We start from the raw sequence: 19,059 nt of genomic DNA, 5'->3' as shown, positions 1-19,059 counted from the left end.
ATAAGCCAATGTATGACGAAGAACGAGCCATCACGTTATTCGGAGTTCGCGATACGACAATAAAACGGACCCACGAACCTTGCATCCGACCATTTCCTCGCTATATGTAGGACCGTTTGTCATTCGATTAGGGTGTTGACTGGCTTGTTGGAGTGCACGATAGAGTCCTCTCTCGCAATAACCTGTGTTATTGTCGAATCCCGAATAACGGGTTGGCTCGTTATTCGGATTCGGGAATGACGAATAACGAGCTAGAACGGTATTCGGGATTTGGCAATAAAACAGACCGGCCTATACCTTGCATTCGACCATTTACTCGTTACCTCCGACCGTAGGGGTGAGTGAACGTGGGGTGGCCAACTAGCAAGCGAGTGTAGTGTATGGTTTGTTGGCATGCAAGGCACGAAGTGGGTTTACGAAGACATGCATGTACCACGCAGTGTGGTATAGAGGTAATATTGCCCTGACAGGTGTAGTGTGCCCCGCATGCACTATTTACAGATTTTAAAAGAGAATTATTAATTTCAAAATTTAAAATTTAAAACAGGCATTGACGATTTTGGTCTTCGCCCGCTGGTTACAAAAAACAAATTTCGATTTGACCTCATATGACCATAAAGGCACGTTGTGAATATTTTAATTAGATCTAGAGATATTTAAGACTTGCTAAGCCATTCATAAAGTTTGAATAGGTAATTTCCTGGATATTTCCATGAGGTTGTTGAATGATATTTAAAAATTAATAACATATTTTCTTGGCGATCGTGATCGATAATACCTCTTTTGATTCAAATTTCTTGCTTTCAAATATTTAGTCCAAACTCTCGCCATAGAAATTTGGGCATCATAAAGAAGCAAACTTATTTTAATCTTTTTTACGGGCCCTTTTTTTTACAGTGTCCACTAATTTATCCTAGTTGGGGCCGTGGCATTTTGGGCGTATCTGTTAGGGATAACCCACCGCACAAAAATTAATGTATGACAGTGGTCATTCATGATTTCTGTGGTGGTATTGAACAACTTCAACACAGTTTTAGGTGGTACAGATTTCAGCTAATCTGTAAATTAGATAACTCTTGTCAGGGATACTCCACCGCTACAAATTACATAGTTCTGTCAGGGGTACCTCACCAAGATATATCTGTCAGAGTGTTTTTGTAATACCTGAATACGTACGGTACACTGCTGTACGATTTTCATGTGGTACACTCTTGAACTAATCTAGCCTTGTTGGGGGGGAATGGTATTTTGGGCGTGGAATACCACACCCGCCACCAGATACCCTGTAGACTTACATTCTGATGATACCAGATATGCATGCATTGATACCATATAATAGAAAATTGGTACACTTTTCAACTAGGTTGACCCCCCCCCCCCGGGCTCCCGTTCTATTAACGTGTATGGACTAAAATATTTATTTGACCTAGGTATATTACCGACTCTGTCGAGTCGAGAGCAAAGTATGCGTTAAAACTAAGCCGAATTTACGTCTGTAAAAAATTCTTTATACCAGACAACAGGTCTGGATTAAACATACATTATGCAAGAGCTAAATCTGCATATTGCAGGTCTTTCTTTGGGACTGAAATGTTTTCTAAATTATTAATTAGACATTAATTAACTGATCAAGGCCATAATCAACTTTCGATGGCATCGGATTTCTCAGATATTAAATAGATTAGAACGATTCAGCCATATTTTGATTTAATTTAAAAATGGAGGAGCGAGACTTAGCTTCGAACAACCAGTACGGTGGTTGGAATTATTGCACACGTCTTGTCAAACCTTCAAAGGCTAATATCTTCGCTAGCAATAGAGTAATTTGAATGAAATTTTCAAATTATTCATTTTACATTACCTACTTTCGAACTATTATAACAGGAATGGCTAGTTCTTTATCTAAATCTTACATAATGTATCTTTAAGCTTGCATTGGGCCCGGGCTGAAAATGGCACTGCATGGGGCCCTTGCCTGAAAATGTCACTGGGGGGGGGGGGGTCCCTTACGTCAACAGTGAAAAGACAATTTGTATATCAGTATGGCAGATAGATAAATAGAGTTATTTGGTACAAACATTTACAACATATTAAATTACATATTTATTTATGGTAAAAAAAAAAAAATTACTTTGGGGGTCCCTTTAACATTAGGGCCCTGTCTGCCACCCGGTCAGCGTGTATCATCCGTTCTGGGATTTTATTGCACATTAACATAAAGAGAGAAAGATTGAATTTAACGTACACTCTACGCAAACAAGGTCATTTCGGGTCTAACATAAGGTACCATTTTATTTCAATTAATCACTTCGGCAGTGGGAGGAAACCGGAGGACCGGGAGAAGACCCTCGAAGTTGGACAGGTGACGTTAAGGAAGAAGTTCGCAATTCCAATTTCGGTTCCATGATTAATTAGGAAACTCGTTTTCATATTAACATCTAATCTCATTTCACATAAATGAAATGGGGTTTAACGTCCTACTGTTCTACTCCGACTGGGCTAATGAAGACTGGCATGCGCCATGCTACCATGCCACCATGCAGTATTATGAGGGAAATTTTGTACTCTTATATCGAATTCCAACCGCCAAAGGATCATTTACGCGCACGCCAATGTGTACACGGGACCTCGATTTTCCGTTCCCTCCGAACGACTAGACAGCTGTCCTTGTTAGGCCCTCCGTCCTGCACCACTGACAAGGGGAAGCCATGCGCTGAAATTCATTCCACAACGCTAACGAATCGCCGACCCCCGGGTTATCCCCCCTCCCCTCCCCTCCCACAATGGTCCTCTCACGAACGCATTCTGAAAAACAAAACACAATTTTCAATATTTTACCACACTGTTCCGGTCATCTACGGATTATAGACATATCTTACAGCCTCGATCCTTTTAATATGGGGTTTGGTTAAACCTATCCTGTAAACATTTTATAATCAGTACACGAGTCGTGTAGTCTATGGTTTCGGGCGCCATTTGTTATGTACAAAGAAATCCATATCCTATGCAGGACAATTTATAGTAATGGCTGATTCACAAACGACAAGATAATAATAATAAAAAAACACATTTGGGCTGTTCGGGTACAGAACATAATTGATTAGAAATTACAATGGTTTTTTTTAAAAAAATGATGTGCTTTTAGATCCATTTTCGTCTATTTTGAGGTTCCTAAGAATAGAGCCCTTAACGTTCGTAAAAACGGTTTGTATTTTATTGGATGTTATTATTAACATATGATTTATCACTATCGGCACTTCAAAACATTTTGGCATTAGTTGATATATCCATATAAAAGTTTTAAATTACCCAGTCTTAAGCTACCTTCAAGGTAATTAGTGGCATGCCCGTCATTCCATGGTCAGAAGAGGCAGAAAGGGGGAGGGGGGCATAAGATCTGCTATTGATACCAAACATAGTCAGCTGGACCTCCTAACTTGAATTTATTATCCAACCTCGTGGGTTTTCTCCGGGTCCTCCAGTTTCCTTCCACTGCTAAGTACACCTACGCGCAGGCGAATTGTTGAAATAAAATTAAACCATATGTTAGTCCCCAAAATGACCTAGTTTGTGTCTAGTGGACGTTAAACCCCATTTATCCCTCTCTTTGATTTTATTATGACAAAGGGGGAAGATGACCCACCCTCTATTCTCACGACAGCGAATTTTAACACCATGTTTTAAAGTGACTTTTTTTTACTCCTTCATATATGTAAATTATCTTAATCCAATCAACCTATCCATAATATTATAATGTATGTAATGTATTCGACGTCAAAACTGTAATAAGCAACAACAAGTAACGCGGTTTGAATCCCACACTTGTACGTGACAAGGAGTATGGTCATCCGGTTTACTCCCACAGCTATACCCAGGGCCGTAACTGCTCAGAGCAACGAAGGGGGGAGGGGTCTCAGGGGTGCTGTAAAATTGACGGAGAATGTATATCTCTTTTTTTATGGTCGACAATATTTTCACGGGGGCGGGTCGTATTGAAATAAAATTGAACCATATTATGTTTGTCCCGAAATGACATTGTTTGTGTAGGCCCTACCCCACTAGGGCTATAATATTAAATTGTTTTAAGTCCGCTTCCTCCTGTTTGAGAAAACGGTATTTATATGTGAAATAAAATAAGCTTTTAAGCTTTACACGAAGAGTGATTATTCTGAAAAAGCGGTTTTATTTAAAGTTGACTTTGGGGCCTAATTTACATTTGGGGGAATAGGCCTAGAGCTTAAAATTTCAAAGGAAATTTCAGCGGGATAAAATATTCGGTGGTCAATCAAAATATTAATTTTCCGTTCAGTTCCGTTTTGCATCTATAAAAAGGCGTGGCCATTCACACGGAACAAGAAGGCTCAATGAAATTAATTTTAGAAAATATCAATTAAAAAAAAACACACACGGTCTAAGTGTTGATAATTCAAGGCCTGTTGTTTGGTGTTTTGGAGTACATTATTAACCTGTATGACCTACTAGTACTACCCTAGCTGCTAAGTGGGTTTTTTAACAATAGCCTTTAGTTGACAGAATACCTTGCCCGCAATAATAATAATTGTTAGTCCAGAAATATTTATAAAACAAAGGGCACTTTTAATATCCTTTTAGTTAGAGAAACTAACCTATCGAATCGTTTAACAAAAACAGCTAAACCAACAATGACACGTCGGCTGATGTCGATGAAGCATTCTGACAACTCCATTAATTAGATTATGACCTCCAAACAGCTGATTATAATGTGCCGATAAATTTATACAGTTATGTAACAAGCTAAAATAGCGGTTTTCACCACCCCGAGGTTACACCGTTACCAAGACAACTAGCCTACGCGTCAATCCCAGTCAACACCTAAAAATAGTAACACAACGTTTGATTGGGGGATGTCTGCGCCATTTTGGAATCCCAAGTTTGCTGAGTATTTGTCGCTTGACGATATTTGTGTATTGGATGTTTATTCGCTTTCTTAATGAATTTGTGAACAGTGGAATGGCTTCCTATGTATTTGCCGATGTAACAGATATCCAGTAATGGAATAAAAATGGATTTATGGCTACAAAAGCCAAGTGAATTTCAAATCGACTATTTGCGCGCCATTTTGTATCATACACACCGCGTTTGAGGTCAAGTTGACTCATGCTCTGTTTATAATTTTGTGGCAGTTCATATCGGCATTTCTCTACCTTGGATACAAACTTAAAATCAAGGTAAATCTTTATTTTATATGTTTTTATGAAATTATTTTGTTATTTTAGCGATTATTGGAGTAGGTTTGGCATTTGAAAACATGTTTTGAGCCTGTCGGTGTGAGAAACGCGACACGACTCTTTCGCAATGCAAACACATGGATGGACCATGCGTACTTGAGGTTATCTCTTTCCATTCATTCAACCTTAACAAATAAAAGACAAAAAATATTTTCTGTTGCGTTGAGATTGTTGCTGTTTATTTTTAGAAGATTTATTGATCATTTTTAAATGGATAATTGTTGTAAATTTTATGTTTTCTAAGGAAAATCTGCCCTCTATTAGCAGTTGCTACGGTGAAGCCAGCGTGTGAACTAGGTTGAGTTTCCCCGTCTAGACTTGTTCTATTGGGTATCGATTTTTGCTCGTGTTCGATTCTCTAAAATCGTATTGAATACACAACAAAAAGTATTGTTTTTGCGACTTATTATTCCCACTTTTATAATTAATTCGTCATGGCTAGGCTAAACGAATGATTAAGATTGTGATCGCATTCTTAGTCATTCCATCTACGTTTTGCCGCCGACTTGAACAAGCTTTCCCCTCTCCCGCGTGAGACAAGTCTTATCAGGTCGACGTGGCATGCATCTAAAAACTTTCTTTGTCAGTAACCCACTTGTCTGCGACACCAGAAATTCTGGAATATTTGTAAAACATGTAATTTGTGTATCGGAATCCATCCATGTGGCGGAGAAAACCGATAATGACCTAATTTGTATCATAACATTTGTCATGACCCAGTCACGTGGTGCACTTATGTACTCAATTTGGTTCTGAAATTCCTCAATTTACCCTGACATTATCAGTTGAAAACGTCGTCTTTATTGAAAAATATTACGAAAAATGGTTAGATTAATTTGTCGAGCTCATTTTAACGTTATTTTTGGCCCCGGAATATGCGCTTTTCTTGAGAACATGTGTTGCCTCCCAGATGTACACATGGCTATGTTTTGGTTTTGGGTGAGGGTCATTGCAAATGGCGGCCGACAGGAATGGCTGACGAGAAACTAACTCATGACATGAGTTCACGCAAATTTTGTTCGAATTAAAATGCACCCAGTGATGGCTACATACTGCTTACCTGAATGATGCATTTAATGTTAAAAACAATTGTGTGCGTTTAGAAATGTTTGTGAAATAAAATTTGAACTTAACAACTTATTTTGACTTTTTTTTAGAAGGGTAATGGGTGCGCTTTTGAATTCATCCTTTCCTTCCGTTAATTGTCTGCACCCATTCTTCTCCCCAATTACTCTCTGTCTTAACAATATAAGAATTTGCTTAGGACAGTGATCCACATTGCAAAACAATAATGATCAGTGATCAATCTCTAAATGGTAATGTACAATTGCATGTAGTGTGTTCACATTTAAAAAGAGAAAAGGAATTTATTAAATAAGGAAATTATTATATGGAGTCTATACCTTACATATGTATGAATACTATGATGTAGATCTACCACCTCCCACATGGAGATTCTAAAAAAAAAAAAGAAAAAGAAAAAAGAATGAAATTTTCAAACATTTTGAATAGTTCAAAATTCATATGTACATCTTACCTAGTATAAAAAAAAAATATATATATTTATTAATTTGATGTCATGTAAAATTAATGGAAGTTGATAACAGATGAAATATTTAATTTTTAATATTACCAATTGAACAATAACAAATAAAGATATTTTAAAATAACCTGATAAAGGAACATTTATTTATTTGAAAGATTCAGTTGATTTCTAGAAGGATAATGACTAATCAATAGAATAATTGACTATCGATGTTACCCCTGGTTGTAAGTTGTACCAACACTGTTGTAGACTTTTTTCTTTCAGATCCTGAATGAATTTTGTATAAATTAATTTGTTTAAAATTCCATTCTTATTGAAACTTACTCATGGGCTGTTCATAAATCCAGTTTTTTTGTAAACCTGTATTTTGGAGCAAAATACCTGTTAATGCCTGTGACATTCAGGTCTCAGCACTTGTCGTGAATGGTTTGATATCACTGCCTAAAACAAACCACAGTCATTTAACCTGTTCTTAACAAAATGTGGAATTTCATAGGCAAATACCTTTCATTTAACATTTTACCAGGTATTAATATTTTTAAAGTTCATAATGATACTGTATGGAATTTAAAGATTTGATTCTAATGTGTTCCCACGACTCCAATTGCTGCAATGTTATATTTTTGTGTCTATAGCCCAGTTTACAATAAAAAATTTGAAGCGTGCCAGGAAAGGTTTCAATAATGGAACGGTTAATTTTTTTGTAGTTTAACAGGTCAAACATAACCTTGGGCCTCGGAATGGTTTGAAGTAATAAAAATATTGAATTTACTGTAAGTTATATATGCACACATGTAGGATGCATGGCAGGCAATGTTCTATTTATAGAATGGGTGGAAAGCCCCTACCATTTTATACAATGAAGAATAAATTGTCTCCAGATAAAAGCTTTAGAAATAGACCAGAGGACATCACATGCATGTAGCTAACCAATTTATTATGTCCTTTTGTATTTAAATTTGACAAATTCTCAAGTTCCCCTTTGTCATTGGTGCCACTGTTCAGATTGGTCAAAAAACCAAGTCCTGTGTATATGTTGGCATGCATGTAAAAGATCCCTTGATACATGTAGTTGAAATTTGAAAAGGGTACACTATAGGCGTATGCCTATCTTCATTTATCCTGTTGGGACAGAAAAGTACTATTTTAAACCCCTTTCATTTGTATGGTACTTTAAATATTAGGTAAACAGCAATATTCTCGTCCTCCATGTTTCAAATTTTAATATAATTTTATATGAATCTCTAATTTAGAGAAAGATAAATGATAAACAGGGCAGTGATCGTCACCCACGCTCGATCACACTGAGAAATAAGACAGGATTGCAGCCTGACAGATTTGAAATTAAGACTTGTTTTTTCCACAAATAAATGTAGAAGTGACAGTCGAGCTAGAAATAGCCAATACCGGAAATCTCACATCAGATCTATTTCTTCATAAACAAAATGAATCAGTTTCAATTTTCTGTTTATTGATTTGTTTACATATCCCGATATTGTCATTAAAAAATACCAGGTGACCAAAGGTTTACTCCCTCTCCTCACAATCTATTTTAAAGGGGAATGGGCTGGTGAGCATTACGGTTTATTAAATGGGTTCGTCCATCTGTCTGTGTCCGCCTGTCCGTCAAACTTTTTGGGACGCAATAACTCTCTTTCTAATTGAGCTAGTTTATATACAATCAGACCTTGTGTTGTGGTTAGAAAATTTGAGGTGATCAAAGAATTACTCTCTCTCTCTCTCTCTCTCTCTCGATCTATTTTAAAGGGGTGTAGGTAAGCAAGCAAGCATCACACTATCACAGTTAATATGAGTTATTAACTTTATTCCATTTATTTACATGTAACATGTCATTAAAATAGTTATAAAGCCAAATGTTTTACAGACTCAGCCAGCAATTTTAAGCCAGAAGACTGGTCACTCACTAGCAAAGAGCAAAACCAGCTTGAAGGCACGGTCAAGGTTTTATAATGTAGTTCATTACAAGATCTTGCAACAGTATTTATCTACAGGCAGATAAACCAGTATTTTTACAAATTTATTGACATTTATAATAAAATATCAATCAATGACTAATTATTTATCAACAATAGGCCCAGGTGACAAGATTTTGACTCATTGACACTATACTGACTCATGTCATAAACAATCTATATATTTTATTGTTTTCATAAATTCATATATATATGATTATTTTATTGAATTAGATATATACACTGTATGTAAAATTCCGCTTTATTTTGGGTTTGGTATAGTCTTAGAAAGGGAAAGATCTTCATATTGGTGGTCAAGAGGTATAGTAATTCAGTATTCAGAAATTAGTGAAATTAGATTCTAAAATCCACCTTGATCTTTGTTTTGGGAGTCACAGTGGCTGGTTCACTAAGCAAGTCCAGGGTTTTAACCCTGTTTTGGTTGAGAAAATTCCTCAGACGACCAGGATTATCCAGCTGCTTCTTGTGATAAAATAGAGGTCTCATGTTTACCCTTGACAGCACATGACATGATCCCCTGAAAAATCATCTGAAATAAAATGGGGTTCAACGTCCTACTTTTCTGCTCCGACTGGGCTAATGAAGATGAGTATATATGATACAATGTGGTATAAGGGAAATTTTGCCTGGACAGAGGCGCATCGGCCTACTCTTATATCGAATTCCAGTTGCCAGGGGTTCTTTAAGGTGTTTGCCAAAGTGTAAATGGGACCTGTTTTTTTTCCTTCCATGTGTACACGGGACCTTAGTAGTACTAGGCAATGGTAACTGTGTGGTACTACAGGCACAGCAAAATTACCGCATAGCTGATACTTATGGCATACGTCACTCTTTATGTTAAAGCCAATTTCCCACCCTCCCTTATCGTATGTAACGGTACTCTACTGCAAGGTACACTAATAAATTTATACACATTTAATAAACATTAGAAGGGAGATAATTCTGATTGACTTTGAGTTGGGGAATGTTTTGATTGTGTTGATGAATAATATGATATAAACCCACTAATTATTTGTGTTGTTGTTTATATTTTTTGTTATAACTGTACAATCATCAATTATTAATATTGACCAACTTGTGACCATATTGATAAAACTAGTTAATATTTTTTGGGTTAAATTAAAGTGTTAAATGATGCATCAGGCCTTGTTAAACTATGCTGCGGCAGGTTTTGTTGTTTTACTTGTTTGTAACCTTTCAGACTATCTTCCTTTTTTTTTTGGCGAAATTGAAAGCTAAGAGTGTAAACAACATATTTCCTGAAGTTTTGGTTTGACTCTAGTCTTGGTGTAGTTGACTTGAAGCAAAGAAAATAGTTTAAGGGATTATAATTTTTCTTGTATTTGAAGCATGTGAGTAATGTGTCATACAGGAATGTCGTCTATATCAGTTTGGTTGTTAGCTAATTGGTGAGTTTCTTACATTCGTTATTACTGCTATAAAAGGTATTCTATATTGTTATTTACCATATTTCACCAATTACTGGTAGTCAGAAAAAAAGGGATACAAAATTTAAACAGGCATTATGCAAGAGCTAAATCTACCTATAGCATGTCTTTATTTCGGCCGTAAATGATTTATAAATTATTAATTAGACATTTATTAACATGACAAGACATCTTGTCAGAACTACAACCACTGATAACTTCGCTCAAAATAAAGTAATTAAAATGAAATTTTCAATATTCATTTTGTATTATTATCTATTTTTGAATATAATTATAACGAGAACGGACAGATTTTATCTTACATACAATTCCCCTTTAAGTAAAGAAAAGGTTAAAGGGGAAGACCAACGATTTTCAATAAGGTTTCCAATATTCCATAAATAATAAATATATATTTAGAAATAATCCCTCCTATAACATATGCAAAAAATAATTTGTAAGCGAGAAATTAATTTTTATTAATACCGGAAGTGACGTAGTTGGTTCGACACGCTCACTGGTCACTATAGTAAACATATAAATTTGGAGTAAGTTTAGCGCTGTATTTTGTGATCGTTTCGCCGTTTGGCAGAAAATCTGATGAAAGGTAATCTTTATTAGGATATTAAGAACTTACGGTGTTTTGAAGGTATAATATACAACGCGTTTGTGTAAATTAAGTTTCTAAACTGGACACTGTGACACAATTTAAGCCACATTGTTTACATCACGTGATAGCTGGCACGTGACAGATATTAACCGAACACAAATTGGCGACCTATTCGGCTAGCAACCTATTCGACCGATCCAGCTGGCAACCTGTTCGTTGGCAACCTATTCAGAATAAATTCAACAGTCGCCCAAACTCATCTATTTTTATCAACCAATAAAATCCAACGTAACGTCTATCAAATGAAAGTAGAATATATTATCATTTATCCATTCCTTTAGCTCAGAATAGAGATGTAATTTCGCATTATCTTACAAAATTCTGGACATCCAACTAAATATATTCCGAAAGCTGATTAAATAAGCTTTCGAAATATTATTAGTAAAAGTTGGCACAATCATATTAAAGGGGTGCGCTCTCATTCTGAATAGGTTGCCAACGAACAGGTTGCCAGCTGGATCGGTTGAATAGGTCGCTAGCCGAATAGGTCGCCAATTTGTGTTCGGTTAATATCTGTCACGTGCCAGCTATCACGTGATGTAAACAATTAGCCATGTGGCTTAAATTGTGTCACAGTGTCCAGTTTAGAAACTTAATTTACACAAACGCGTTGTATATTATACCTTCAAAACACCGTAAGTTCATGTTCTTAATATCCTAATAAAGATTACCTTTCATCAGATTTTCTGCCAAACGGCGAAACGATCACAAAATACAGCACTAAACTTGCTCCAGATTTGTATGTTTACTATAGTGACCAATGAGCGTGTCGAACCAACTACGTCACTTCCGGTATTAATAAAAATTAATTTCTCGCTTGCAAATTATTTTTTGCATATGTTATAGGAGGGATTATTTCTAAATATATATTTATTATTTATGGAAACCTTATTGAAAATCGTTGGTCTTCCCCTTTAATACATGTAAGGTGTTGCCATTCTAAATTAAAGTCACTCAAAATATAGTGATAATATAACAGATGGTAAGATCCAGGTACAGAGCTGGGCATTGTTCCTGTTATAGTTCAAAAATATATTGAAAATTGCAGTCAAATTAACTTGATTCTAGGTGAAGTTATGAGTGCTTGAAGTTTTCACAATTGCCTTGATTGTCAAGTATCATTGCTTCGATAATAAGAAAAGTCTTGATTATGCCATTTTAACATTAAATTATTAAATGGCGTGAAGCGTGATTTTTCTAATCCATTCAATATGATTGGTCTAATCCATTCAATATGATTGGTCTAATCCATTCAATATGATTGGTCTAATCCATTCAATATCTCGGCCATCTGATAGTCAAGTGTGTTAGTTATGGGCTTGTGATAGGAATTAAGGCCTATTTTATATGAAGCTAGAAAAAGACCTGAAATAGGCAGATTTACATGTAACTCTTACATAATTTTATCTTTGATATTAATATCAAGAATTATGATTTGTCCCCATTTTATAAAGATATAAAATATTGTATCATTGAGCTTATCATAGATTGTTTTGTTTACATATAGTTCATATTTTATCTTTTGAAACTTGGAGATTATAAAATCTAGACATATGATTTGTATGATAATTGACGGGTCGTTGGGTGGTCTGGTGGATAAAACTGAAAGAAGGGGTTTCACAGGGCTGATAGTTGGCTGTATTTAGATCAGTTTAGAAAAGAAATTAAATCGAGTTTACTGTCCTGCTTTTATGCACCTACTGGGCTAAAGAATACAGACATTATAACCTACATGTATATCTTTATTTCAATTTTCTAGTCATCTGGCGTTCTTTTATGTTTATGCGAACATGTCCACCGTACCTTGGTTTTTCATCCCATCTGAACTAAATGTTCCTTGCTAGAGGAAAACCACATGAGAAAATCCAGAGGAATTCTCTCAGCAAACACTGGAAGCGAACTTGAGATATCCTCCAGGCTAGCGCGCTAGCACCTTACTCATCGAGTCAATGTGGCTCCCATATAGACTGTTGTACAATGTCGTATTACCAATGTACCTGAAACAAGCTGTCAATCATAATAGACTGACACCAACTTGTACTATACTCTCTAGCTCCTTAAATAACCCTTATAATTCAATTCATACCCTACACAATAACTTTATTACCCTTCTATTGGTCCTTCAAACTTTCAATCATTGTCCACCCAAAGTAAACTTATTACCATCTGCTACATGCCCAAGGTGACAGTGGACTTAAATTCCTAGTAGTAGCAGAGTTTATGCATTGATATTAACTCATAATAACTGTCCCTATGCATCAGTTTAATTTTTTGGAGAATATAAATTTTCCCACTTCTCAATTCCGTTCAGTTATGATGAATTAAAATTTCATCGATTTATGTTGCACACCATCTTTTATTGGAAGAAAGTGAATCCAGGCAGAAAGGTTATCTAGAATTGGTACATGTATTTTTGAACATAATTAGCATAGATCAAGCTGCGAGAAATTTAATGGCTATAGGAGAGTATAAGAGGACGGAAAATGTTGCATTTTCTTCTGTTTTGAAATCCTTATGTCTAAAGCACCCCTTGGTCTCCCACCCCCTTGTAGCTTACAAGAGAGTAAAAATCCCTTAAATGACTATCAGAAACTGTCGTTGCATTTCTTGCTGCTTTGAAATCATTTAAATTTAAATTACTTCTACATTTTGTTTTTTCTTCTTCTACAATTTGTTTTTTCTTCTTCTATAATTTATGGTGTAAAGAAATATGTTGAAGATAGTCTCAAGTGTTTTGATAATTTTATAATGATATTTATATGTTATTCTATAAATAGACATATTAGATAATAATTTATCTTCTTGCTGAGTGCATGATGAAAGGTGAAAGTACGTCTGATGATAAAAAAAGGGGTTAAGTTAAGGTTCTTGTTACAAGGTTTAAAAATGGAACAGCTGATCAGAGTTCATGAGTCACATTTCTTCTCTCTTGGCTTAACATTGATGGGATACAAGATTCTGACAATATCCTCTCTCCTCTTGTCTCTCTTTTTCCATTGTTTATTGTTCTAACTATCTGTCTAGTCTCTTACATTATCTCTACATCAGATATGTCCACTTGGTATACAGCAGGTCCGGTATCCCTGCCTAGCATCCGACACTCAAACTGACCTAAAATAGAACTGTTAAATACATATGTGTAGACCCACTTATCTTCTCACTTGTACATAGACTCCCCAATTCTATGCCACCCTCTCTCATTGGTCGGTTATAAATAACTTCACTGGGTCAACAGCTGTGATTGGTTGAGAGTTGGTAGATCCAGAGGGTGGTTTAGGGAAACAACCAATTATGGTTGGCTGTTAGAAAGAAGACGGGCATCACGTTGCTTTTATCATCATCCATCTGGTCGGGTCAAAATATACTGGATATATCTATCTAAATAACTAAATGAAACTGAGGCTGGCATGTTCAGAGCGGACACCTGGTTAAAGCAAGGACCACTGACCAGTGGAAACAAAGAGTAGCTTGCTAATTGTGGATTAATGACTGACTTGGTGTTACATAATACAGTTGTGTTGAGGCTGGTTATAACATCTGGCCTATAAAACATGGTATACTGGTTAATATACTGGTCATATACCTGGGGGGGCGTGGCACCAAATGACAATAGAGTTTAAAGTCCTACTGATCTGTTGTTGTTTTGTATTTGTGATGATGTGGTGCAGCTATTAATCAAGTCAACAACAATGGAATTTATGGTTGTATCCAGTTAAAACTAGCGATATTATTGTTCTTGAGAGACCATCTTGTGTAGAGACCAGTGAGTGTAATAATACTGTTATGGATGATTGAAACATCAGCCGGTCTCGACTGTCTGAATTCTCTGCTAGGGGGTAGTGGGTGTAAAACGTTAAATGTTATATATACATGGATGGATGGAGGATGAATATTTTACTCCAACAACATAGATAAAAGCTATTCTGTCAACTTGACAATTTGATTGATTGACCGACATCCTCATTTTTAATAATGGTCTCCTGTTCAGACATGAATACACACAGATTTGTGTAGAACTAATTTCTAGAGAAATGTTTTATTCAAATTTGTGCTATCTTTGAGTGTATATTGAAATTGTGTGTATCATATTTTCAGTCAAGTGTTTTTGGAGTAATTTGATGCTTTCTCAATTTACATTTTCATTTGTTTTTTTTCTAAAAGAAAAACGTTGAAGATATCGTTCATCTTGTGTTTCGTTTCTAAGTTAAACTTATGAATATTTATAACCGAACTCTTGAATTGATACGAGTGGATTTATCAGTTGAGAAGTTGTTAAAATGGTAACTCATACTTGAAACTTCATCAATATGTCCAGTGTCGTGTTTTATGAATTTAACAGTGACACTATGGTTAAGTCAACATCTACAAGATCTTTATTAGACACCTGAAACCTACAAAACAATCAGAAAAATTACCTTGGATTTTTTACTTTTTCCAAAATATTGAGGAATTATTTGATTTCAAGGTTTTGTAGTTGTAAAGAAAATATATATTTTAACTCTCCGAACAAGATCGGAGTGTGAAGAATTGTTAAAATAATAGGAAAATAACTTTGGATATTCAAAATACAAAAATTTCAGTTGATGGTACATGAGTAATTTCCCTAAACGAGATCGAACGAATGAACATGAATGCGTTTTGTCCGGAATGAAAGAAAAGTGAATAAATAAATGTGGAGTGGGTAATTGTAATCTACACATTTGTACTGGATTGACCTTCTATCAAGTGTTCACTTAAAGAGAAATAAAACTTTCTATTCCGTCTGCTCTGGCTGTGGTATATTTATGGCCTGCTGGGAATTATTAAGTGTAAGTTCCCAGCAAAAGGCACTCGTGACCTTGTTATAGACTAAACACCAGAGTCAGTGTGTCACTTTCAGTCCACCATAATAAAAATATTCTTCCGAGAACTGAGTGAAAAAAAAAAATATTCTTGATTCTGTACCTCCACCAATAATCAAGAAACAGAGATTTCAAATGAAAAAAATACAAAACAGAGCTGCATGGTTTTTCATCAACAAGAATTGAAATCGTTTAGGATTGGTTATATAATAATCTAGGAAACAAAATTTGAAGTGGATATCCTTAAAAGATAATAATTTCTGACCTGTTTTTTTTTTCTGTTGGAATTTACTTGTGTTTGTTGAAATGGATTAATATTAATTCGTTCTTTTACGGATGGTCCGCGAAAAAAATCCGGAAGAAATGTTGGAAACGGAAGACAGTGGATCGTACACGGATGAAGCTGTTCTGCTGACCCGTTCGATGTGGTTACGACACGAACAGCAATCATATGAACAGACGATGCGCTTAAAACGTAAGATTATAATTTCATTTGTTTTCATTTCTTTTTGTATTCCCAGTCCCAATAACTACTAAACAATATGCTATTTCATCAGCCTGAAAACATCATTTAAGAAATATTTATCTGAAAAATACAGATATAAATTAACAAAACTCAAAAATCAACTAATTGTTGGGCTGTAATAATGACTTTACTGAGTTGATATTACAACTGTACAAGAGTTGATTATTACCACCATACACAGAGTGTTTGTTGATTGGTAATGTAATTAATGAGTTGATATTATTACTACCATACACTGAGTGTTTGTTGATCGATAATGTAATAGAATTGATACATGTACCATACACAGAGTGTTCGTTGATGGATAATGTAATAGAGAGTTGATACATTTACCATACACAGAGTGTATGTTGATGGATAATGTAATAATATTAATAGAATTGATATTACTTCTATAAATGGAGTCTTGTCAATCTTGTGTCAATGTGTGTTGATGGGTAATGTAATGGAGAACTGGGCATGGAGTGTGTGTTTATAGGGTATTATAATATAGAGTTAATGTTATGCCCATTGCCCACTGTACATGTAGACCCAGTGTGTGTTGCTACATGTAGGTAATGTAATAGAGAGTTGACAGTAGAGTATAGCAGGTATAAATTTCTTTTATACATGTAGGTCTACATACATGTAATCCCCATTTCAGAGGCCAATTCAATGTCATCCATTATCAGTTGTCAATGTCATTATCATTGTCTTTTGTTTTCATTGATATTGACTAAAAGGATTATGTTTATGTACACTGTCAAAATTTGTCTGTTTGGAATTTAGTCTCACGCCAATAACTTTTCAGTTGGATTAATTAATAGAGAAGTGTGTTAACATCAACTGTAGGTTGAGGGTGGGATGTTTTAAATGAACTGTACATATGTACTGTAGCATAGCCACAGGGTTGGTGGAACATAATTATATCATCACCGATTGACTTGACATTGTAAACTCTTCTTTCCTTTTCTTTTCTTTCATCAAATACAAATAAACAGACAGACCGACCGACCAACCTATCTTATTCTTATATAAAGACTTTCAATTAAACAAACTAAATGTTTTTCTGTAGGCCCTAAACTTTAATCAATTAGTTAAACATTATAAATTCTAAGGTAAATATACAAACGACGACCTGTGGAATCTTTAAACTCTATGACTTGTTTATAGAAACATTGCGTTAGTTTTAGTAGTATACAAGACATGTGTATGGTTGTACATATCAATGTTGTAGTGTTATATCGAGATCTACTTATTTGTTGTGATCATTTTCTTTTATTTGCATCCCTAATTTTTCAAAACTTCTCAATATTTAGGAGGGCAGTGCAGGGATGGAAATACACTCAACACAAACTAGGTCATTTCGGGACTAACATGGTCCAATTTTATTTCCGTAATTCACATGCACATAGGGGTGGGAGGAAACCAGAGGACCCAGAGGAAACCCATGAGGATGAACAGGCAACCATACTCTGTGTCATGTACAAGCGGGAAATAGAAACCGCACCACTTGACTCAATGACGGACCTTCTGATCCAACATGCACGGGTCAAACCATTCGGCTACCTGTGTCACTCACTTAAAGCAGTAATTATATTCCATAGAAATGTGACCTGTACATACATGTATATATTATATTTTACAGTTGTTGTAAATAGTTGGTTATGTTTAGTATACTGCACTGCTACATGTACTCGTGTATGTACAATGGCCACCTGAATAAAGAAATTAAATTATAAAGTATAATTAAATTATAAAGTTTGCTCCCAAGCATAAAAGGGAAATATATAAAGAATTCACAAAACATATTCTACAGTACTAATTCGTGATTTTATCTGTACAGTACTAAAGATGAAACTTAGTGCAAAATACTGCAAAAAACACAAAGAAAACCTTGATGTTAGTTGTCGATCTATATTGTGATGGTATTTTTTGGGGGAATGAGGATTTTATAAGAGGTAAGCTTACATACAATTCATGATTTTATCTTTACAAAGATGGAACATTTTGTAAAACAGCCTAAAAAAAAACATAGTAGATTTCAGGTCTGTAATGTGAATTTATTTTTTGGGGATTGAGAATTTTGTATGACGTAATATTACATTACAAGGTCTATAATGATGTTATTTTATTGTGCAATGAGAATTCTGTATGGGGTAAGCTGACATACTGTATTTTGATTTTAGTTTATTATTTATATACCTTCCATCCTGTGTGATGAAATATTTAACCCAGTTGCTAAATGATGAGTTGTCTGTTTATACAAAATTATTAACATACCATAAATTTCTTATACACCATGACCCTTGACCTTTTAATCAGTGTTGATAAGGTAGCAATTGAGTAGAGAAGAGTCTGTTACTAATAGTTGCTACAAATGTATATTTTGGGAGGGGTTGGGGTGGCCTGATGCTTTAGAGTGTCACACTTGGAGCTGCTGTTGAAATATTATTGTAACATTTTTCACTGTCTTCTTAGTAATAATACATACAAGTATAGTGGCATTGTAGTGTTTGTATCTGTAAATTAAATCTTAATGTTCCATAGGTCACGAGAATCATTGATATAAAAATATACTATTAGATTGTTAGTTCCGAAATCAACAAATATGTAATATGTTTGGGTCACAATCCTTTACATGGACAAATCTGGTAGATTTTCCATGGATAATTTACATGTAAATATACATGTTAGTCACGATATGAGCTTGTTAGCGTTGAGGGGACAGGTTAAGAAGTCCTGATATGACCCAGTTAGGGGTGAGGGGACATTTCTAGTAATCCGGATATGACCCAGTTAGGGTTGA

At 35.1% G+C, this 19,059-nt stretch overlaps 1 protein-coding gene across 4 annotated transcripts in view; it reads left to right on the top strand.

The window, feature by feature from the left end:
• Positions 1-4,886: 4,886 nt before the first annotated feature.
• LOC126829355 (dual specificity tyrosine-phosphorylation-regulated kinase 1A) overlaps positions 4,887-19,059 on the top strand; it is a 72,900-nt gene continuing 58,727 nt past the window's right edge. For 3 of the 4 annotated variants that reach the window (XM_050559164.2, XM_050559163.2, XM_050559162.2), the window contains exon 1: positions 15,095-16,220. In XM_050559164.2, coding sequence (XP_050415121.1) covers positions 16,082-16,220 — 139 coding nt within the window. In that variant the 5' untranslated portion in view covers positions 15,095-16,081. Of the gene's footprint in view, positions 5,208-15,094; positions 16,221-19,059 lie in introns of those variants that run through there. The other variant, XM_050559166.2, reaches the window with a different exon arrangement.

Source organism: Patella vulgata, chromosome 8 (assembly GCF_932274485.2).
Source record: "Patella vulgata chromosome 8, xgPatVulg1.2, whole genome shotgun sequence".
Classification (NCBI taxonomy): Eukaryota; Metazoa; Mollusca; class Gastropoda; family Patellidae; genus Patella; species Patella vulgata.
This window is presented reverse-complemented; position numbering and strand designations above follow the sequence as displayed.